The sequence below is a fragment of the Giraffa tippelskirchi genome, chromosome 5 (assembly GCF_054371585.1).
Source record: "Giraffa tippelskirchi isolate mGirTip1 chromosome 5, T2T-mGirTip1v1.2.pri, whole genome shotgun sequence".
Classification (NCBI taxonomy): Eukaryota; Metazoa; Chordata; class Mammalia; order Artiodactyla; family Giraffidae; genus Giraffa; species Giraffa tippelskirchi.
This window is the reverse complement of record NC_137279.1, coordinates 32,631,620-32,653,179: the sequence shown is the minus strand read 5'-3', so window position 1 is coordinate 32,653,179 and position 21,560 is coordinate 32,631,620. Positions and strand designations below refer to the sequence as shown.

General features: G+C 54.0%; 3 protein-coding genes across 8 annotated transcripts in view; 1 reads left to right on the top strand and 2 right to left on the bottom strand.

The window, feature by feature from the left end:
• Window positions 1-2,032, top strand: part of DNAJC11 (DnaJ heat shock protein family (Hsp40) member C11) — a 64,811-nt gene extending 62,779 nt beyond the window's left edge. For 3 of the 5 annotated variants that reach the window (XM_081490410.1, XM_081490407.1, XM_081490411.1), the window contains 2 exons: window positions 224-353; window positions 754-2,032. In XM_081490410.1, the coding sequence (XP_081346536.1) occupies window positions 224-353; window positions 754-779 (156 nt within the window). In that variant the 3' untranslated portion in view covers window positions 780-2,032. Of the gene's footprint in view, window positions 1-107; window positions 354-753 lie in introns of all 5 variants that reach the window. The other 2 variants (XR_014053657.1, XR_014053658.1) reach the window with 1 other exon arrangement.
• A 360-nt stretch (window positions 2,033-2,392) lies between these two features.
• THAP3 (THAP domain containing 3) lies at window positions 2,393-8,637 on the bottom strand. Of its 2 annotated transcripts, none has more exons than XM_081490406.1 (5): window positions 8,528-8,637; window positions 5,880-6,072; window positions 3,773-3,859; window positions 3,336-3,440; window positions 2,393-3,112 (listed from the first exon to the last, which is right to left on the bottom strand). In XM_081490406.1, the coding sequence occupies exons 1-5, from the start codon at window positions 8,599-8,601 to the stop codon at window positions 2,828-2,830; spliced, it is 744 nt and encodes a 247-aa protein (XP_081346532.1). In that variant the 5' UTR covers window positions 8,602-8,637; the 3' UTR covers window positions 2,393-2,827. The 2 variants fall into 2 exon arrangements, with proteins under 2 accessions (XP_081346532.1, XP_081346531.1); XM_081490405.1 differs by having other exon boundaries at window positions 3,797-3,859.
• Window positions 8,638-9,577: 940 nt separating this feature from the next.
• On the bottom strand, window positions 9,578-18,108 carry PHF13 (PHD finger protein 13). The gene is made up of 4 exons (XM_081490404.1): window positions 17,730-18,108; window positions 15,003-15,104; window positions 12,710-13,244; window positions 9,578-12,187 (listed from the first exon to the last, which is right to left on the bottom strand). Exons 1-4 carry the CDS (start codon window positions 17,766-17,768, stop codon window positions 11,961-11,963), a joined length of 903 nt encoding a protein of 300 aa, XP_081346530.1. The 5' UTR covers window positions 17,769-18,108; the 3' UTR covers window positions 9,578-11,960.
• Between the last annotated feature and the right edge of the window lie 3,452 nt (window positions 18,109-21,560).

The window sequence follows — 21,560 nt, the reverse complement described above, 5'->3', positions numbered from 1 at the left end:
GAGTCCTCGGCAGGGCTTCCTTGAAGATGGAGTGTGTTTTAGTGTGGCAGCAGGGCAAGTCTCAGACTAAGTAGGCCACTTGTTAAAATCCTCTTTCCTGTATTCAGGCTCCCAGGTTTGCGTCCTTCATGGGCAATGTCCACACTGCCCCTCCGGGCAGGTACAGACGGCAGCGCCACTGGGCTTCAGACGCCCATCTCCAGTGAGAATCTGTCTGTTGCAGGCTGGGCTGCCTGGCTTCTATGACCCGTGTGTGGGTGAAGAGAAGAACCTGAAAGTGCTTTACCAGTTCCGTGGGGTCCTACATCAGGTGATGGCGCTCGACAGCGAGGCACTCAGGATACCAAAGCAGTGTGAGTAGCTGCCCCTGGCTGTCACCTGTCCTTGCCCAGAGACGGGTCCAGGGACCTCAGTTGGGGGGCGACAACCACCTTCCTTCCATCCTTGGCCCGGGAGCCATAGGCTTGGGCATTATGGCCTACACAGACCTAGGAAATGACACCCTGAGGGAGGGGTTAGCCCTTTCCCAGGTGGAATTAGTGAGCTCTTGTAAACTACAGCCAGGGCGACTAAGTATGAGGCAGACCCAGCGGCTCCTCTATGTTCAAGAACATGTGATTTTTGGCAGCTCATCCTCCGCCTGGCTGCAGGCCAGGCAGCCTCTGGCCGGGCCCTGGTTGATCCCCACTACGTGGAAAGAGGGCGTGGAAACAGTTGCCCTTAGACGCATTGATTTTGTCTTTTCTTTTACAGCTCACAGAATTGATACTGATGGATAAACTACTTGAGAACCCAGATTCAAAAGGGGTTGCAAAAGAATTTCCCCAGGAGTCAACAAATTTTGGAAGCAGGAAAAAGACCCCAGAATCAGATGTTTATTTTGTATTTGCATAGAAAGTGGTACCGGCTCAATTATGTGAAGGGACACACAGGTGCCCCGAGGCAACCCCACCAGGACTGGAACCACAGCTGGGCCCGAGTCTGTTCCCAAGGATCATGTCCCGGCAGGGAAGGCCCAGACCCCAGGTCCTCAGGGTCCCTCAGCCCACGTGCCCGCTGAGCCACCCAGTAGCTCTCTCTCTGCCGTGAGCCATTTATGAACACCTCACCCTCATGCCTGTGACCGTGAGCTACCTTTCCTAAAATCCACACTGAACACAGAAAACGGAAGGAGGGAAGGCGTTCCCAAGAGCAGAGTCTCTGAATCAAGTGAGCGCCTGTTGAGTCACCTGCCTACTGAAATGTGACTGCGTGAATCTGGACAAGATGGTGTGGGTTTATAAATCTGCTTTTTACCTGAGAACGAATGGCTTTGGGAATTAAGTCTCTTCCTTCCCCTCCCAGAACTTCTCAAGTCATTCCACTGGCAGCTGGCTTGGGACAGAGGATGCCACTCCGGTCCCAGGATTCACCTGTGTCCTCGTGGGAAACCGCGATGCCTCTGCCCTCCCCCACACAACTCAGTCCATGCGGCCCCGAAGAGGTCAGAGTGGGAGCCAAGAAGCTCAGGGGGTTCCAGCGGGCCCCTCCCTGCTCACTGCCAGCAGGTGGCAATGCTGCTCCCACACTGGGTCAGTCCGTCTCCTCTGGGCTGCCCGTACCCATTTTGGTGTCTGCTTCCAGGACCCCCTTCCTTCACACACCTCTTTTGAGGATGCAGAGTATTTCAGGACCAGGCCCCTTCTGCCCACCCTGGCTGACGAACAGTCACTGGAGCAGCGGACGCCTGGCTGGTGGGGGTTCAGGCAGCCCTCCGTGCGGTTCCTGTTCAATCAGGCTTTGCTCCTGACGTCGGTACCGGAGAAGTCACTCACAACCCCCTTCCTCCAGTGTTTAAAGGTAGTTCATGTTGTCCAATTCTGTAATATTTATCTCCACTTAAAAGTTCCCTGCAGGAGCTGCTGCTCTGAATGTAAATCGTGCAATAAGTGTCGAGTTAGTGGAGTCTGACCTGGCAGGCCGTCCCTCCTGTTGTTGAACAGGGACTGAACAGAGGACACGCTCTTACCACAATAAACCTTTCCTGAAAGCCGGGGGCAGTGTCTGTGTGCATCTGTGTGTTAACTTTAGGAGCCAGCAGGCAGAGGGACTTGCCCCCTCCTCATAGGCCTCGTCCCACCCTCTGTTCTTAGGGTTCAAACCGTGAGACCTAACTTGAGGCTAGGGCTATTTTCTCTGCCAGACACTTGCCTGAGAATTTTAAGAGTTGAAATCACAGGCTAGGTTCTTTTTGTTTTGTTTTTAATTAAAGGCAACTTTTTTGGGTAGTCAAAGGTGGTCACGCCCTGCTAGCCCTTCAGCAGGAAGCAGGAAGTCAGTCTCCTCAGCTGTGACCATGTTCAGGAGAACTCAAACCAGTGCTCACTCACTTTTAAATAAAGGAGGCGCCACGTGGGGTAGGAAGACACTTTATTATGTTGCTCACTCACACTGGCCACGCAGAGAGGTGCTCCTGGGGCAGAGCCAGCCGTCCAGGTGATGGGAGGGGACACCTTGCTGCCTTAGGGTCAGCCAGTGCCCCACATCCCCCCACCTCAACTGGGGCCCACCTACCCCTCAAGGACATGGTCTGCCACACTGGCCCAGGGTGGTTCCAAGGATGCTCACTCAGTTTGTGCTAGAGGGGCAGCTGGGCTGTCACCTGCCGAAGGGAGAGCCAAGGTGTCCTGCTCAGGGTCCCAGCCTCCTCCCCACCTGGGGCCACCACACTCCACCTGAGGCGGCGCTGGCCTGAGGGTCAAAGTGGGACCAAAAGGTCCAAAGCCAGAGAGTCTGGAGACCACGGCCCCTCCTCTCAGAGGCTCAGACAACAGGGCCAATGGGCAGCTCAGCTCTGCTGCCCCGGCCAAGGCCTGGCCTGGAGTTCTGGCCGCCCCGCAAGGTGGGCACGCAGCCGGCTGCACATCCTCCGCATCACCAGCCTCTGGGCCTTCAGGCGCCTGCGGAGCTTTTCGTTCTCCTTCAGAGTCAGGAAAAGTTTTTTTTTAAGGGCGTTTAAGTCCAAAAGGGCATAGCTGTGATCGGACGGCTGTGTGGGGAGGCACCTCTTCAGCTCTGAGGGGCTAGCTGGCTGACCAGGGACTCCAGAGGCTTCAGGTGTGTGTGGCGGGACCTGAGGACAGAGGTCAGTGAGAGACCAGAGCAGTGGCCAGGGACCTGAGGCCAAGAGGGCTCCCAACACCCAGAACTGCCGGGTTGCAGCTGTTCAGGTAAAGTCTGAGGTCCGGGCTGCACATCATGGTGCTCTGATTCGGGCACCAGTTTTCTTCATTCTGTTTGAAGCAAATCCCCTCAGACTGAGACCAGTCTCGCACTGCCTTCACGCCCTGCCTCACCTGTGCTCCTGGGCCTCCAACCTCAGGGGGCAGCTGCAGCACTTCAACCGTTGTATCCACCTTCCTCCCCAGGCCACACTCCCCAGCCCCCGTCTCAGGGAGGACCTGGAAAGACAGGGCAGAGCCGGCCGCTCACGGATCTTCCCCAACTGCTACTTATCCTGCCAGGAGTCCCTTCACACCACACGGGGGCTGCCAGGGCACCAGCAGGACAGCCAGCCTCCTCCACAGCGTGGGGCCAAACCCTTAGAAACAGAGCAGGAGCCAGACTTGCAACCGGCTGCCACTGCTTGATACTGAACAGGGAGGAGGAGGATGGAAGGCTTCAGCTTCTCCTTCTCTAGGACAACAGAATCCAAACCCCAGCTTGTAAGGAAAGCATGATGAGCTCCAGTGGGCCGGCCTGGCGAGAAGGTGCAGCAGCTCAGTTGGAACACTTGTGACCAGCAGGACAGACTCACCTTTCTCTCCTCAGAGGTGGCGTCTCCACTCCGGCTGGTAGAGTCCGTGTTCTCCCTCACCAGCTGCAAGAGACGCAGAGCTACTGTGGACAGGCCCCGGGGTGGGCACAGATCTGCACCAGAGGGCCCATCAGGCCTCACCTGTCTCTGTCCCCACACTCAGCCCAGCCCAGCTCTCCTCTCACCATCCACCAGTGCTCTTCCTTCTCCACAGTCCCCAAACCTTGGGTCAGAGACCCACTGAAGCCAGGGACCTGTCTAATTGGTACATGCTGCCCTAGGGCCTGGCATTCTTCAAGGGAAAACACCCAGCTCAGAGCCTGCAGTCCCTAGGCCTCCAAAGAACTGAGCAGAAGCCATAGGTGCCACAATTTCAACTCCCCCTCCCACCCCCATTCTGCCTCCAGGCACCGGAAGCATTGGAGGCAGGACCACAAACGTCTCCCTTAAGGTTAACCTGTCATCGCTGACAGTGGAGCAGTTTCCTACAAACGCTGTGAAAGTCATCACCCTGACTGAACAGGGCGGGTGGAGGGTTCCTGATCCACGATGGGAGTTTCAGGTCAGCAAACTGTAATTTCCAGAGCCCCACGGTACCACATCCCTATAGTCCACAATGCTGTGCTGTGCACTTAATGTGTGTTAAGACAGTAGATCTCAGGGGTAAGTGTTCTTACATTGGTCAAATAAATATATATATATATATATATATATATATATATATAAAATAAAAGGCCTTCCACGTTTAAAAGAATAAAACCAACAGCTCCTCTGTTACGCACCTACTTTGTACCAAGAATGTTCCTGGGCATGGGAATAAAAGCCGTGGAGCAAAGCCCAGCCCTCAGGGAGCGTCCCCTGGGCAGATGCTCACAGCTGCCAGAGAGTCTGAGGAGCAGGGGGGAAGCATGGTGGCGAGGACCTGGACTCGGTAAAGCCACGTGATCAGGCGGACGAGGATCGAGGGCAGAGGCCTAATGCCCCACAGCCTGGAGCTCACGGTCCCTACTGGCTCCCTTTTCTCCTTCCTGATACCTGTGTGGGTACCTGCAGGTCTCCTGTCTGTTCTACCTCTGCTCTGCCTCCCAGGCTCCAGCCGATGCCCCGCTCCAGCCCTCTGGGACTCACGGCACAGTAAGGACTTGTAAAATTCACTATGACCACCTCAGGGCTCCAGCTCCAACTTTCCTGTTGTCTCCCTTCCGGGGCCAAACCCATACATCCTGCCCCACCAGACATGTCTGCCTTGGTATCCCATTAGGAAGCCAAACTCCACGTGCACAGGGCTACCTCCTCAGGGAATTAGGGACCCCCCTAGCCCCCAGACCACCTCCTCAACCCAACGAGACAAAATTAGCCTGCTCCATCTTCTCATCATGGCACTCACTTTTGGCTCAGGCCACCGTGACCACCCTCACCTGCGATGCCACAGTGGCCTCTGAACCAGCCTCCAGAGGGACCTTCCTAACTCATGTCCCTCCCCACCAGCCTCCCCCTGAAAACCCACCTCCTGTCCAGGACTTCCCTGGTGGTCCAGTGGTTAGGGCTCTGCACTTCCACTGCAGGGGGCAAGGGTTCAATCCCCAATTGGGAAACTAAGATGCCTGTATGTCAAGCCCTCCGCCCCCTTGAAGAAAACCACCGCCCATCCAAGCCTGTCACCACCTGGCCCTGCGCCCTCCACAGGGCCTGAGCTGCTGCTGCTCCTGAGCATGCCCAGATCCTGCCCCCACCCAGCCTCGCTCTGCTGTCCCTGTCCCTCTCCAGCACTCCACCAGCATTGTCCTTCTGCGCCCTGGACAGGAAAGTCCTCACCTCCTTCGAGCCCAAGTGAGGCCCCACAAGTAAAGTGCAGAAAGGAGCAAGCTCTCAGCCCCCTCCCCGTCAGCTGCTTCTGTAGCACCCATTGTGAAGTGACTTGTTTTTAAAGCAGCTTTGAACTGCAGATTTCCTAAAGCTCAGGGCCAGGCTGGGGCCCTGGGATTCAGACCTAGGGGCCTGACAGTTTTCAGCCTCTGCTGTCCCTGCAAATGACACCGGTGCCCACCCCACTGCCGGGTGGGGGACCCCCGCAGCCGCGCACCTGTGGGGGGCCCTGGAAGGCAAACACTGTGGGCACCGCATTGTGCTTCAGGTTCTTGCGGTTCCCAAAGGCGCTGAAGCACTCGGGCCGGAAGTGCTCGGAACAGATGACCGTGTGCTGCTTGGGCTCAAAGTCGCCCCGGCCGATGTTCAGCACCCATTCCTTCAGCAGCTCCGGGCGGCTGAACGGGAACCTGGGGGCACAGCAAGGAGGCATGAGGGACTTGCGAGGCTAAACACACACCTTCAGGGTCCCAGGAACCTTCCGCATCCCTGCCCGGCATTTTACTGGACAGCCCGGAAAACTCAGTAGCCTCATCCTGTTAAATCACATCCTTCCATGTCAGGAAGCTTCCATCGTGTCTGTTGACAGCATCCTTAGTAGGAAACCTGAGACCATGAACGTGGCCAGAGCCTCAGTGAGCTGCTCCCAGAGCCACATCTGCCAGGCAGGCCTCCATTCCTGCTCCTGTGTGGGGAAGCAGAAGGGGAAGTGACCCCGCCCTTGTGGAGCCTACATTCTAGAGCAGGGAGACAGCCAGTACACCAGACAGACACGGACCATGCAAGAATAGAGTAGGAAGTGGTCGGGGAAGGCCACCTAGGAGGTGACACTGGAGCAGAGGCTGCAGGAAATGAGACAGAGAACAGCAACAGGAGAACAGAAGGAAGAGCAAGTGCGAATGCCCGAGGGTGTGAGGAGCCAACGAAGCATGTCTGGCTGACACAGAGCAAGAAGAGGATGCAGGCACTGTCGGAAGGGGGTTCCTGGAGGCTCAGGCAGAGGGTGAGGCTGCGGCATTAGCACAGCTGGCAGCGGGCTCAGGTGGAGCTGGAGAGGGTGATGAGTGGCAGATCTGGGGTGCATCATGAAAGCCAGGCAGAGAAGTTTGCCTATGGGCTAAGAAGCAGAGGAAGGAGTTTCAAGTGGTAAGACTGTGGGAGAGGGGCAGCTTGCGGGGGTCAGCAGTTTGGTTTTATTAATATACGTTAGATGTTAAATTTCAGGTGCCTTTTAGATGTCCACGTGCTGAAGCTGAGTGGCAGGGGGACAACAGTTGTCTGGAGTTGTCACCATGCGGGTGTCCCCACATAAAAGGTGGCAGAGCCATAAGCCCGGGTGAGATGGCTGCCCTGGGGAGCCAGTGTGGACAGGGATGGGACAGCGGCATGGCCGGCACCCTGAAGTGCTCCAACATCTGTCTGGAGTTGGAAATGAGCAGAATCTACCCAAGAAGACTAAGAAGGGACACTGTGACAAAGGAAGAGACTGAGAGGTGTCCCAGAAGCCAGGTAGTAGATGGCCTCAAGGGGTCAGCAGTTGGTTGTGTCATAGGCTGCAGAGAAGAGCCACTGGGACTTGACTGAGCTAATTTTGGGAGTGGTGGGGTACAGGTGCGGGAAGACAAGACCCAGCAAAGATGCCCCAACCCTCGTGCCCGTAATGGCTAAAAAACAGAGGGGCCCAAATGCCCCTCAATTGTAGAACCAGTTGGTTGGAGTAAATATACTCCTGGATCACCACACAGCAATGAATGAAAAGGATGAACTGCTGCGGCTGCTTCGGGCCACATGAAGGACTCACAAGCACAGTGATGAGCGAAGGACAGGAAAAAGGACAGTGTGTGACTCCATTCAGCGAGGCTCCAAACAGGCCAAGGCAGTCCCCTCTGACAGAGGCCTTACCCTTGGGGACTGAGTGAGGGGCTGGAAGGGGGTCTCCTGGGGGCTTCGATGTTCTAAACTCTTGGCAGTCACACCGGGTGTTCACTTGGTTAAATTGTGTGCTTATAAATTGTGCACTTTTCCGTACGCGTGTTACATATCAACAGACATACTCACGTTAAAAAAGAAAACGCTTAAAGGAGACGAAGTGTAGATGAACAGAGAGCAGCCCTTCGGAGTCACACTCTGAGCAGGATGGAGGAAGGCGCTGTGGCTGGAACCAGCAAGAAAGTGTGCAACACTCTACCCATCAATGCGCAATTGGCCGTGCACTCGGCCGGGTCCCACTCCTGGGGTGCGCGGGGCGCGACGGGACAGACTGCAGAAGTCCTACCATCCTCCTCCGGCTCCAACAAAGGTCGCGCGTCCCGGCCCCGCGCCCCCACCCGCTGGAATGTTCGCATTCCTCCACCACGCCTTTCCGTCCGGACTAGAGACCCGAAGAGGTGAGCAGAGCGCGCAGCGCACCGCACACCTAAGGGAGGTTAGCGTCGCTCATCTTGCAGCAAATACTGCACACTTAATTACGTCCCAGGCTGCAGAGTCCCTGGGCCGCGGAGGGGACGCACGCCAAGTCACCGCAAGGGCGCAGCGCTGAGCACGCACCAGGCCCGCCACCGCCTCCCCCGACCCAAGAGAGGCTGTGCGCCGGCGGTCAGGTTACTCAGCCTCTCCGACCATCTCCCCGCGCGTCTAGGCGGCCGAGGTGGTGCCGGGCTTCTTGGGCCGGGACCTCGCCGCTCCCCGGGGGGCCGCTGCCCCTCCGCGAAGGGCTCGGCCGCACGTCCCCTGGCCTCCCGGCGGTCGGACAGCGGCCCGCTTGTCCCCACGCCTGTCGCGCCAGGCCTGGCGCTTCCGCGGGGGCCGCGGTCTTCGGCCTGGGCGAGGCGAGCCCCCGCGCACCCCAGTGCCCCCGCCCCTCACCGGTGAAAGGTGAGCTGCTTCCTGCGATTGCTGTAGCGGTTGCAGCACTGCCGGGCCGCGCACGACTTCGGCATCTCCAGACGCCAGGCCCGGCTGCCCCTAACAAAGATGGCGGCGGCGGGGCCTGCGGGGCGCGGCAGCGACTCCGGGAGGGGCGTGGTCATGGGACAGAGCGGGGCTGGCCGGTGGAGGCGGGGCGAGAGATTAGGGCGGGGCCTGCAGGCGACAGGCCCCCGAGAGAGGCGGGGCCAGTAGGAGAGGAGGGGCCTCGGGGCGGGGCGGGGCGGGGCGGGGCGGGGCGGGGCTTGCAGGGAGGCTGGTGAGTGAAGGCGGGCCTGGCTCTGTTCCTTGGCCTGCATCTCATGCACGCAGTGCTTGCGACGGCGTCAAAGGGTGCTTCAGTGCCCGGCTCAGACCCGACATCCCCAACTAGGAGCAGATGCAGGTTTTACCCTAGTTACGCTGAAGCGTCACCCTCACCTCCTTGCTTTGAAGCTTCCAAAATTCACACCCACCCACCCAGTTTTGGACAACTGGAAACCAAAGGCAGGCTCACCGGCCACCTAGGCCAGTATTTTCATTTCAGTAGGTGTTGATTCATAGATTTCGGCTGCTCCAACGTCACAGAAGAAAGTACTAGTTGACCATTAGCTGGTCCCAGATTGGCTAGGCAGACACAGCTGACTGACAGAACAGGCTCAGCCCCTTGGGACCCTCAAGTGGAAAGACAGAATGAGTACAGGGCAGATTCTAATCCCACCTGCATAAGCTTAGAGGTGGCTGCAGCTTTTACAATGCAGGTTAACCACTCACTGGGATTTAAGCTAATGCACAATGTGAAGAAATTGTGAAAGCAATTCATGTCTCTTCATGCTGTGGTTTGTTTCTGGAGAATTTACTAGAAAAGTGTACTGACGGCTGTAAGAATGTTTCATCCTGCTAAACCAAACTCAGACTCTAACTTCCCAAGTCTTCATATAACATGGTTTTGGGGGTTAGTGATGAAGGGTCAGTCCTTCAGCACAGAACACAAACAGCTAAAGCTAGACATGAACCTCAAAGTAGCAATATATTTATTTACAAAATATACAGTTTCACAGAAACAGCTTTGCTTTATACACATAAACTTTATAATTACACAGAACCATGTAAACGATGTTAAGTGTCTGGCCTGGCCAAAGCCGACAGGAGGGACTTGCTTCGGGGATGACAACTTTTCCCTCCATTCTCCATCAGCCACCAACCAGGAACCTGGAGATGGGCCATACCTACTTTGCATAAAGCTGATTGCAGCTGCCCAGCTCAATCTAACAGAAAAACTGTGGTGTCCTGACTTTAGACACCACCCACAGGGATAACTCTGTTAAAAGAACAAAAGCAAATGAAGGAAACAGAAATTGAGATGAGTATCAAATGCCTTCCAGAGGTGTCACCAGGAACTGAATCTTCTAAGAGCAATATGGTAATTGCCAGGACTGGCAACTCCACCCTAAAAATCACACCTATTCTTAAACACACTTGTAAAACTGTGGAGTTTTTTGTTTTTTTTAAAGAGAGAAACACTTGGAAACTTTGGCTACTGTCATGGTGAAGACACGGGACAGGCAATGTCATGGTGCAGATCTTTGGCAAATTCCTCTCCAACTTTTCCTGGACTTTTGCCCTAGTCAGAGCCAGATGGTTGTCTGGGGAGAAGGTTGTTTCTAAGCCAGCTCCTTACTATTTTTCTCTACAGTAGAACATCTCCCTTGAGGCTCTTCACAATAAAATGGGTTTCAAAAACTATTTCTCTCTATTTTTGTGTTAATAGAAACAACAGAATTAAAAATAAAACAAAAAAAGGCAGTTGGCTTGTCAAGCATGAAAGATACTAGGACAAAATATAGGCTCTGATCAGCCAATTATAGTTCAGTCTCCCTGGTGCTTCAGTGAGAAAATGTGGACACAAGTCCACCTGGTGGCCCTATACATGGGGACCACGTAGAGAAGACTGAGGCTCCATCTTGATGTCAATAAATATGCCTGACTTGGGCACCCTTCCCTCTTCATGCTTCTTAAGAAATAATGTTTATGAAGACACACTCATCAATATACAAAAAAAACAATTTTGAGAACGAGTATTTAAACTGCTAAAGAGTAACGTCAGTTTCGGAGAACACAGAAGTCCTCCCTCTCCCTCAAGCCTGAGACCCATCAGTTGTCCCCGCCACATAGCCCTCCAGCGGAGGCCTGCCGGGGCTTCAAACTCCCTGGCCTCTCCAGAGCTGGCCTGCACAGGGGTCTCCTCGGTCCAGGGCCCTACTTTAGATCTAAGGAACTTTGCAAAGTTCAGTGGTACCTTCCTGGAGGCCAACATTACCATACCACTCACTCACCAACTCAAACCAAAAAAATGCTTCAAAAGTCCTAACCTTGCCCCCTGGAACCAGCAGGCCAGCCTGTATGAGGGGCATACTAAGAATACCCATGAGGGAGGCCTTCCTCCCCATTTTCCCTCCCCCCCGCCCGCCACTATGTGGAGAACACCCTCCCCCAGAGACTGCCTAACCTTTAATGTCGCTGCTAAAACAACATGAGGGGGGAGAGACAAGGAGAGGATCCAGGCGCCCCGCCCCCTCACTTGAAAACAGCTTGCTGGGCACCCCCAGGCCCTCCAAAGCCAAGTGGAGAGGAAGGGAACCCAGGCAGAAGTCTGCCAATACTTTTGGCTATTTCGTGCAAAAAGACAGGTTTTTTTACATCGTGCAAAACAGGAAACTGAGTTATGAACATGGGCCACCATGACCCCACCCCCGAACCAACCCCCTTTCCACAGAGAAGCAGCTGCATAGTGTCCCCTTTAATGAACAGAAGGAAACCTGGGGCTCACTAGCGAGCTCACCACCCCTGGGTGAGGCCAGGGACTCCAGCCCCAGGGGAACAAGCATCCCCCAAGGCAGGGGAAAGGGGGACCACTGAGGGAGGAGCGGCTTTGATGGTTGCTATACAGACACTTATGGTAAAAGACGGACTGGAGAAGAAGTTTACACGTATGGCGGTTCATAAACAGGCCAGGGAAACAACATCTCCTCGTGCCAACACAGCGGAAGCAGGAGTAACAGCCAGCACTTGTTCTGATTGGCGGGAGTTTGTCAACAATGAGAGCAAAAATGCACAACGACCACGCACCCTCATGTTCGGCTGGACCAAACCCGCTGAGTTTGGGTGTGCAGTCCACCTCCACTGCAGAGACCACAGCTCCAGCAGCAGCTCTGGCCAACGAGGATTTTATTCAGTCACTGGCTGTGTACAGTTTATACCTTGGACAGCTGGTCCTTTCGTGTAGGCACCTGAATGGCAGGGGTCTGCCCGCACTGGAGCTAAGAGTCCTGTGCTCAACTAAGACCAGGGCCAACAGGCCCACAGTCCCTTCCAACTCCTCACCCTCCAGCAGTCAGTCCAGAAACAGCTTCCGGGAGCCCATTCGGGACCGGTTGGAACGGCGGATGTCAAACTTGGAGTCCCGGCACTTTTGGCAGACAAACACTTCCGGAACGTTGGACTTCCGGATCTTTGCACAGGACAGGTGAATCCAAGTGTGGCACTCGTTGCACTCTATCATGGGGCGGCCAGCAAACGGCTTCATGCAGAAGCACGTGACCAGGTCCCAGGAGTCGTCATCTGAAAGCAGAGGACCACGTAAGAGTGGAAAAATCTCTCATGACACCCCCAATCAGAACCCCTCCCATTAGGAAAGCCACTCTCCAAAGGGACAGGGCAGCTGAGCTAAGTGAAACCAATTTCAAGTTTCAGGGTGACACTTTCCGCTCTGAAAATGCACACATGCACAAAAAGCACTGAAATGTGTGGTACGAGGAACTCCCTACAAGGTGGTTACTCATGAGCTATGTTATTTTCACATTCTGAGGCCTGCTCTGGAATGTCCACTGTCTTCAGCTGTGATCACCCCTTCCTAAACGTCTTGGCATCCACCTTCTCACACTCTTCCCCCTGAAGGTGGTGGGGCATGCTCCCTTGTCCCCCTCCAAGGAAGGGACCACCGCACTGAGACCCTGCACCTCATGGCAGGCGCATGGGATCTCAGCTCCTCAACCAGGGATCAAACCCACAACTCCTGCAGTGGAAGGAGAGGCTTAGGGCCCTGAAACCCCGCTCTTAGCATTCCACCTCTGGGCCACTCACCGGAATCCACCATGATGTCTTCGTCATTGCCCGTGCTGTCTTCGTCCCGGAACACCACCTGCTTGCCCTGCCGGACGATAGTCCGTTTGCCTTCAGTTTTTATTTCTTTGACCTGTTCCGGTGACACCGTGGTGCAAGACCCACTGGAAGGAGTATCGGAGTCCCAGCCAGAGCAGGGGTCTCCAGCGGCCTGGGGGATATCCTGCAGAGTGGGGCTCGTGGGGGTCTCTGCATATGGGTCAGCGGCTTCCAGCTGCAGCAAGCCCCCCATGTAGCCCTCCTTCCCAGGCACGTCACTGTCCCTTCGCTTCCTCTTCTTCTTCTTCTTCAGCTTGTCGGTCTTCTTTCTGTCTAGCAGGAAGTTACTAGGCTTGGCTCGCTGCAGGAGGGTGGGCTGCAGGTGGCCAAAGCAACGGTCAGAGACCGGCAAGGGCACGGTGGACGAGATGTCGGCAAAACTGGCATCCCAGCCGTCGCTGTCGATGGTACCAGCGGTGCTGTTGGCAGGGCTGGGACTGCTCCTCAGAGGGACTTCCTGAAAGGACAGAGAAAACGGGGCGGCTTCTGATTATTTCAACCAGCCTCCAACACCAAGAGCTGGCCCTGAGCATAGCTTCCCCAGGACCCCGTCCTCCCCACTCCCCACCATGGCAGGTCTGCAGATATGGGAAACAAAGAACCCAGAGCTCCTCAGCTCTCACCAGTGCTCTTCTTTAGGAACACCATCACTAGGATTTAGTGCATCGTTCCAGCTATAACATTAACCCACAAGAGGGACCTCCAGCCCTGGGTGAACCCTCACCAAGAACTTAGTTGATACTCAATCCACTTCCATGACAGGAGTGCCAAAGACACCCTCTCAAGCTCTTATCTTTCCTGATTTTACAATCTCCCCAACAACTGTCCTCCCAAAGGATGTACATTTTAATTAAGTGAATGTAAATTAATGGTGAGGATGTTCTGACACTTTTCTTTAAAACTTGGAGGCATCTCAAAATACTGCAAAACCCAAGTATGTAATCACTGCCCCAAAGCAGTGAGTTCACGTCTCTGGTTCCTTCAGGTCAATCAAGCAAACTGCTATTGTTTGTTTATGTGCAAACAGTAGCAGCATTCATGTAAGCATTATGCACCTAGCTGGCAGTGGCAACAATAAGCCAGTGCTGGGATCTGGCCTCTTAAAAATACTGGATTCCTTTCTCTTTAGCCTTGCACAGTATGAACCAGGCCCCTCAAGTTTGAGCACCCTGGAAGCGCTGGTCCACAGTTCTGCCCATTTCTCAGCAAGGAAAAAATGCCTTAATTTACATGGGATTCTGGCCAGAAGTCCCTGAAGATTCTGTAATGACACCAGCCAGGAGGCCACCCACCAGGTAGGGCAGGGTGGACTAGGCCTGACTATTTGATCTGCTTGAACCCCAGGCTCCACCACCAATGAGCCTGTACCCAGGGTAAGGAGTTCCCTCTCTGTGCCCCTGTGTCTTCATCTTTAAAATGGAAGAGAAAAAAAAGACAGAAAAAATAAATAAATACAAAGGAAACAAATAGGAAATTCCCAGGAAGTCCAGTGATTAGAATTCAGCACTTTCACTGCTGGCCCTGGGTTTGATTCCTGGTCGTGGAACTAAGATCCTACAAGGCATGTGGCACAGCCAAAATAAATAAACTACTAATGAAAAGGATGTAAGTAAAAGCTCCTATCGCATATCATTATAATGGCCAAAAATAATGACTAGTCACAGTAAGCTCTCAGGGTTTCCCTTGTGGCTCAGTTGGTAAACAGAATCCGTCTGCAATGCAGGAGACCCCGGTTTGATTCCTGGGTTGGGAAGATCCACTGGAGAAGGGATAGGCTACCCACTCCAGTATTTTCCCTTGTGGTTCAGCTGATGAAGAATCTGCCTGCAATGCGGGAGACCTGGGTTAGATCCCTGGATTGGGAAGATCCCCTGTAGAAGGGAAAGGCTACCGACTCCAGTATTCTGGCCTGGAGAATTCCATGGACTGTATAGTCCATGGGGTCGCAAAGAGTCGGACACAACTAAGTGACAGTAACCTCTCAATAAACATTGGCCATTAGGAAGACATCAGTTAGATTCATCAAACCATTTCTAGACAAGTCTACATTTTCCATCAGTTTTAGGAACCACTTCCCAGGCTGCTCTAAGTTTGTAAGAAAGATTTCTGCCTGACTGTTATGGCTCAAGTCCTCCCATGTAATCCCTTTCAGACCCACCACCTTGTCAAAAACTCAGGTTTTGCTGCCAGCAAGGTCTCCGAAGTGCTGAATTACCTCCTTTGGATAAGGGATGTAGCCTGCATAGGCCAAGACAAAGGTGCAGAATTTGTTGAAATCCTCCACGGTCCTGCGCCGCTTGTAACTGGGGGAGTACTCCTGTTAACAGGCGAAAAAAGGGAGCATGTTTGGAAGTAGACACTTACAGGTGACATCAAAGAAACAATACTAAACAGGCTGCAGCTTTCATAGTCTGCCACTCAAAAACACACTGCTAGATTTACAAACACTCTAGAAACAAGATAAGGTAAGTTTGGGTCAAGAATTAACAGTTTTCAGAAGGTTGAAAGAGCAGTTATGCGATGCTATGCCAAGAATACTGGGAAACTGGTTAGGAGATAAAAGACTGTACAAAAGTCTATTTATTAGCGCTCATGTGGCATTTTCTGACATTATCTATTAAGTTTCTACAGGCCTATTGAGAGCCCTAATAATTAACTTTTTTGCCACAAATTTTCCACTTTGAAGATAAACTCCTGCTGCAGCTGAAGTATTTAAAGTGACTTCAGAAGTCTACTACTTTTCAACCTGCAGAGCTCAGACCTGGAATCCTGGACCTGAATCTCACGTGACCCCTCCCCAAGCAGGGCTGCAGGAGGACACCCTCCTCCTTTCGGCTCTCTCCTCCAGAGGAGACATTTCCTGCTCATCCCTCCGCTGCTCCAACACCCCCGGGCAAGGCACCCAAATATTCCCCAACCCAGAGGACAAACCAAAAACAATCCTGCTACTACCATTTACTACCATTTTGGAAACCTAACTCTGTATATAATTACAGTCACTAAAAGCCGCCTGCAATGCAGGAGAGGAAGGTTCAATCCCTGGGTGGGGAAGATCCCCTGGAGGAGAAGGCAACCCATTCCAGTATCCTTGCCTGGAAAATCCCCAGGACAGAGGAGCCTGGAGGGCTACAGTCCCCCAGGCTTAACGACTTGGACATGACTTAAGGACTGAACAACAAAACTATCTGCATACTGAAGATGAAATACTAGAAATTTTGGCTTGTGTGTCCCATCCCCATTCAATTAAGAATCGCCCTCAGGAAGAATCGATTCTCTCCTGAGAACGAGGAGCTGGGAAGAAAAAGATTATTTGCTACTAAGCAAAACTGTGCTTCTCTTCGGTTTATTCGACTAGCGTCTTTACTTAGGTTTTCTTTAAGCACTTTATCACCCACCTCAATCCCATCCTTAGGAGTTCAGCTAACATTTCCAGAGCCGAGGGGCCCACTCCCCACTCGGATGAAAGCAGGGGGAGGAGATGACGGGGTGGGCTCTAGCTTCTGCCCCAGTCCAATCACCCCCGCCCCCTCAGTCCTGCGCGCCCAGAAAACAGCGCGGGCGGCCTGCTGCCCGCGGGTCTCCTTCCAAGGGCTCCACTTCTTTTTATTTTCTCAACTCGGTGCTAGCAAACCGCCTCTGCCCTCAGCCCTCGGCCGCCCAGACCGAGAGAGGCGCGCAGGTCAGCGGCGAGGCAGAGTCCGCGCGGTACCCAGCGCTTCCAGCGCCAGGGAGACCCTGCCCCCACCCGCAGGGAGAACTGACCACCCTCCCTCCGCTAGGTGGGAAGGCTGCGGCCCTCAAACTCGCGGGGAGAACTTTTATTTCGGCGAGGAACGTGCTGAAGTGGGTCAGTAGCCGGGACTCAGAGTGGATGGCAGCGGTGCCCTCGGGCCCGGTGCGGGGGACCCGCGCCGCTCCTACCGCGCCGGCCGCCCCGGCCCCGCCAACGCCGCCCGTAAGAAAAGCAGATGGCGGTGCGGCCCCCTCCCCGCCCTCCCGCGGAAGCCGCTCCTCGCCACCAAGCGGCCCCGGAAGGTGCGGGGCCCATCCCGCGGGGGAGGGGGCGCGAGTAGCCGGGCAGGATTCGGGGTCCGGGACTCGCAGGCCCCGCGAGCCCCCGAGGCGGCAGCGCGGCAGACTAGCCCGCCCGGAGCCGCCTCCCCTCCCCCACCCGCCGGCGGCCGGACCCGGCGAGCTTCGGGAGAGGGAGGGGACCGCGGCGGGGGCTCCGGGGCAGGGGGGACGGCCGGGAGAACCAGGGGCCGATCCCCGGAAGGAGGGGGAGCCAGGGCGGGGCGAGCCGAGCTCGGGGGAGGGGGCCCTGAAGGGGGAGGCAAACGCGCCGGGGGTGGGAGCAAGGCTCAGGCCCCCGCAGGGGTGGGGACCCCGAAGGACGAGCCTCCCCCACCCTAGCCAGAGGGGGCGGGGGCCGAGCGGGAGTCAGGGGGCGGGGCGCGGGCCACCGGGCCCGGGGGGATTAGGGGAGGAGGAGGGGGCGCGCGGAGCAGAGTCCCCGTCCGAGGGGGGGCCGCGAGCCACTCTGGGAGGCGGTGGGAGATTCCTCCGGGAAGCGGGAGCGCGGGGCGGAGGCGGCTCGGACCGAGTCCCTGAGGGTGGGGAAGGAGTAAGCCAGGCCAGCGAGGAGGGGCCGGGGGCGCAGACAGGTCCCCCCGGCTACGCGAGGCCGGGGAGGGTGGGCGCGGCGACCACGGGGAAGAGGCGCCGGGAGGACGCGGACGCCCGCGGAAGGGACGCCGAGGATACGGCGGGCGGGGAAGACCGGGCGCGGGCCCGAGTGGGGGGCGGGGTTGGGCGCCCGGGGGGGCGACGAGAGATAGCTGGGGGAGGGGAGAACGGCGCTCGGCCGGCGGGGGTCCGGCTTCGGGAGCACAGGATCGGCGTGAGGGTGGTCAGGGGCTGTTGGGGCGCAGCTCTCACTCACCTCCGGGTGGAAAGCGGCGGCGCAGGAGTCGGAGTCCATGTTCAGGGTGGGGGGCGGCGACCGCGGACTGCAGGGGCTGGGATGCGGACGCCGGGCCACGGGGCCGCTCGGAGCCGGGGGCTCTGGCGGCCGCGCAGGGCGAAGGCGGACCCGGGAGGGGTCGCCCCGACTGGAGATGATGGGGGGGTCGGTGTGTCGCGTCCTGGACACTATACTCTCCGGCCGGCGGCTCCACAGCCGAGCAGAGTTGTCGATGCAGGTCCTGCGACCAGCGCGACTGGAGAGGCGGGAGAGTCGCTGCGGGGGGCGGCGGCGGCGGCGGCGGCGAGCGGGAACCCGACCGGCTCCCCGACCTGACGCCCAGTTCGGCTCGTGTCTCGGGAGGGAGGGCGGGAGAGCCGCGAGGGCTGCCGGGAAATGTAGTCTGGGAGCGACGGAAAGCCGACGGCGAGGGGGCGGGCGCGAGGCATTGTGGGAGTCATAGTCCTCGGCTGCGCCGCTGGGGCGCACAAAGGCTCCCTCGAGGACTCCAACCCCCAGAGAGCTTCGCGGTGGCCGCTCGGTCTATGGAGGCAGTGGCTCGGGGACCCGAGACCGCCGGAGCGGGGGAGGTGCGGGGGACTTGCGCCGGCTCCGCGCTGGGGGAGGGGCGGCGCAAGCCAGAGCGCCTCGGTCTCCGCGGGGGCGGGGGGTCAGGGATCGCCCCCGCGGGTGGGGGCGGGGCTGAAGGCCTAGGTTGTGGTGGGCGGCGGCTGGCGCCTCCTCTTTCGCCTTTGGGACTTGGGGTCTGTGCCCCTTTGTGGGGCTGGGGTCTCCACAGCCGGGCGGGGACGGCGGGCTTTGACGTCGCAGCCGCCCCACGGCTGACTCCCCGCGCCTCGGACCGGGCGAAGCGAACTTGTTTTCACGGCTGTGTCTTTTTCTGGCCGGCTCCGGGGCTCCGGGACCGCCGACCGAGGCCGAGCGGGGTGGGACCGCCCGAGTCTCCCCAGTAGCAAACACTTCGAAGTGTCGGGTTACCAGCGCATTTTCAAAAACTACACCAGTATTGCCGGTGTTTTAGAAAGTGTTTTAAATACGCTTTTTTTCCCCTCGCATTCGCCTAACCTTGACATCAGTCCTGTTTTTTTATTTTGCATTGAATTAGTTCCTGAATGTATTCCTCACAGGATTACAACAGTGGGTGAGGCGAAAACCCGATAGAGATATAGAGATATTTGGCATTGACATTGACTTTGTTTACTGATATTTAATTGAGTTGGCTGTACTTAAATACTGGACCGCGGAGTATTTTACAACTTTATATGTTGAAGGTTCATTGACTCTGAACACTTAGTTGAAAATTAACTGCTCTGATAAACTTACCATGAGGAGGCCTCAAGTACTTTAATATTTTTTAATAACCATTTGAAAGAGAAAAGTCTATATATGAAGTGTAAATAATTCAATAACATATTAGGTGGCTTCGAAGACAAACTGTTAAACAGGAATGACATAAAATTTTAAATTCAGATCAGAAAACTGACTTACCTACATACTAAATCAGAAAGATGATCGGAGGAACCCCTAAGAAATTAGACTATTTCTGTGGTAGTGAATGCTGCATTGGTTGTCTATTGCTGTTTGGATGGTTAAGATAATTCTGATGGAAACACTTAGTGGTTAAGAGATTGATTTATCTTAGAAATACTTTTCTAAGCCTTTAATAGCTTAGCTATAAAATGTTTTACATGCCTCAATAAATAGTAGTTTACTTTTATCATTGTTGCTACTTTTTAAAATATTTCAGCAAGATCTTCAAAGATTAGAGAGCTCCCCAGAGGTGATAGTAAATTGAGGTGCTTTACAAAGCTAGTAAGATAAAAACTGACATCAGATTTAGCCTGTGAAAACATTAACACCTTCTCACAGAGTCCTCACATTTAGGTGATTTAGCCAGATGTGGAATGTTATCTGATCTCTGTTGCTAGAGCAAATGTCCTGAGGTTGGCCAGTTTCGCCAAGGGTCATATTCACCAGAGCAACTTGTTTTGCCTAAATATGAAAGGGCCAAGAAGGACATTATCCTATTGCTAGTTTAAAGATGTAAATACCAAGAAAAGAATATGAGAGGCAAAGTCCAAATGAATAGAAGAATTTTTAAAAAAAGATCATTATTCCCTAATAGTATAACTTTTCACATAATAAACATTAACCACCACCACCCCCAATTAAGAAACTGATATAAAGAACTTACAATAATAACGGACTTGATGACAAAAGAACCTAGAATTCAGGGATCTATACTGGACCACTCAGTCACACTAGGAAAATCCCAAACTTAGATTGTGTCATGTGACAGTGATAACTTGCTCAGGGTAGATATCCAATAGTTGTTTTGTGACTAAGTTTTTAGTACACAAAGATGGGCTTTCCCTGGTGGCTCAGCAGTCAAGTATCCACCTGCCAACTCAGAAGATGCATCCATCCCTGGTCAGGGAAGATCCCCTGGAGAGGAAATGGCAATCCACTCCACTATTCTTGCCTGGGAAATCCCATGAACAGAGGTGCCTAGTAGGCTACAGTCCATGAGGTGGAAAAAGAGCTGGAAACGATTTAGCAACTAAGCAACAATACCACTATAAAGGTGACCAGTACACCTGGTGTACTCTGCTTGTCTCTGTACCTGCCACTCCAGTGAAATAGAAAACTTCATGGAGGAAGACCTTCTTTATCCCTCCTTCCTTTGATTCCTGTTAGAAATTTAGCTTTTTGAAGAAGATTTAGATGTTAATACCTACCACCCCTTGCCTCAGAAAAGGACTATAACACCAATAACTGACCCAAATTCAATAGCATAATATATGTAGCTGCGGGGATAATAAAGGTGCTTTCCTCTGTATGACAGGCTTAGGTTTCTTCAACATACTGTTTATTTCTCAGGTATCCTGTACTATTCTTGGGCTCCAGGGGGCAAATCTAGGATTCCATGATTAATGCAAGAGCATTAGCCACAGTAGCCAGATCTTTGTTTTCTGCTTAAAAAAAAAACTGCTACTGAATACTAATTCTCAGATGACTATAGTTACCCAGGGAAGAGGAAGAAAAAAGCCAACATTAGCACAGGTTGTGACAAGTTTTAAAATACTAAGAATACCATGGTTTCCCAGTAAGTAACTTGAGAATGTAGTTATTTTAATTGAGTTACCAAATATAGCTTCACCTTCCTAAATCTCACTCTACACTGCATTCACTTGGGGGAAACTCAGGAATGCTTTTCTGCTTCTGTTTTAACTAAGCCTGAATGTGGTTATACACAAAAGATATATTTTTCCAGGAATTATTTTTTTGGTGTTTCATCTTTTTACTCAGTTTAATAGGATATTCTTATGGATTCTTAATGGATTTTCCTACCCACGTTTTCTGCCTTTCTCACTTCCAATTCCAAGAGAGGTAAATAAGTGAAAATTCCTCAAAACTGTAATTTGAACTTTTAGTACCTTGCCTACTGTATGAATGTGTGTGAATAATTTTTTAGTACTTATTTTTATTTATTTGGCTTTTGTTGTTGTTCAGTCACTCAGTTGTGTCCCACTCTTTGCTACCCCATAGACTGCAGCATGCCAGGCTTCCCATCTCCTGGAGCTTGCTCAAACTCATATCCATTGAGTCAGTGATGCCATCCAACCATCTCATCCTCTGTTGTCCCCTTCTCCTGCTGTCAATCTTTCCCAGCATCAGGGCCTTTTTTAATGAGTTGGTTCTTCCATCAGGTGTCCAAAGTATTTCAGCTTCACCATCAGTCCTTCTAATGAATATTCAGGATTGATTTCCTTTAGGATTGACTGGTTT

Bases quoted from the DNA above. Each gene is read 5' to 3' on its own strand.
- THAP3 (XM_081490406.1), bottom strand. From the start codon at position 8,601: ATGCCGAAGTCGTGCGCGGCCCGGCAGTGCTGCAACCGCTACAGCAAT. The intron at 6,073-8,527 runs GTGAGGGGCGGG...CTGTGCCCCCAG, and splicing joins AAGCAGCTCACCTTTCACCG to GTTCCCGTTCAGCCGCCCGG. The intron at 3,113-3,335 runs GTGAGGCAGGGC...CTCTGTCCTCAG, and splicing joins TTGGAGGCCCAGGAGCACAG to GTCCCGCCACACACACCTGA.
- PHF13 (XM_081490404.1), bottom strand. From the start codon at position 17,768: ATGGACTCCGACTCCTGCGCCGCCGCTTTCCACCCGGAG. The intron at 15,105-17,729 runs GTGAGTGAGAGC...GCCTGTTAACAG, and splicing joins CCGCCGCTTTCCACCCGGAG to GAGTACTCCCCCAGTTACAA. The intron at 12,188-12,709 runs GTGAGTGGCCCA...CTCTGCTTTCAG, and splicing joins AGACATCATGGTGGATTCCG to ATGACGACTCCTGGGACCTG.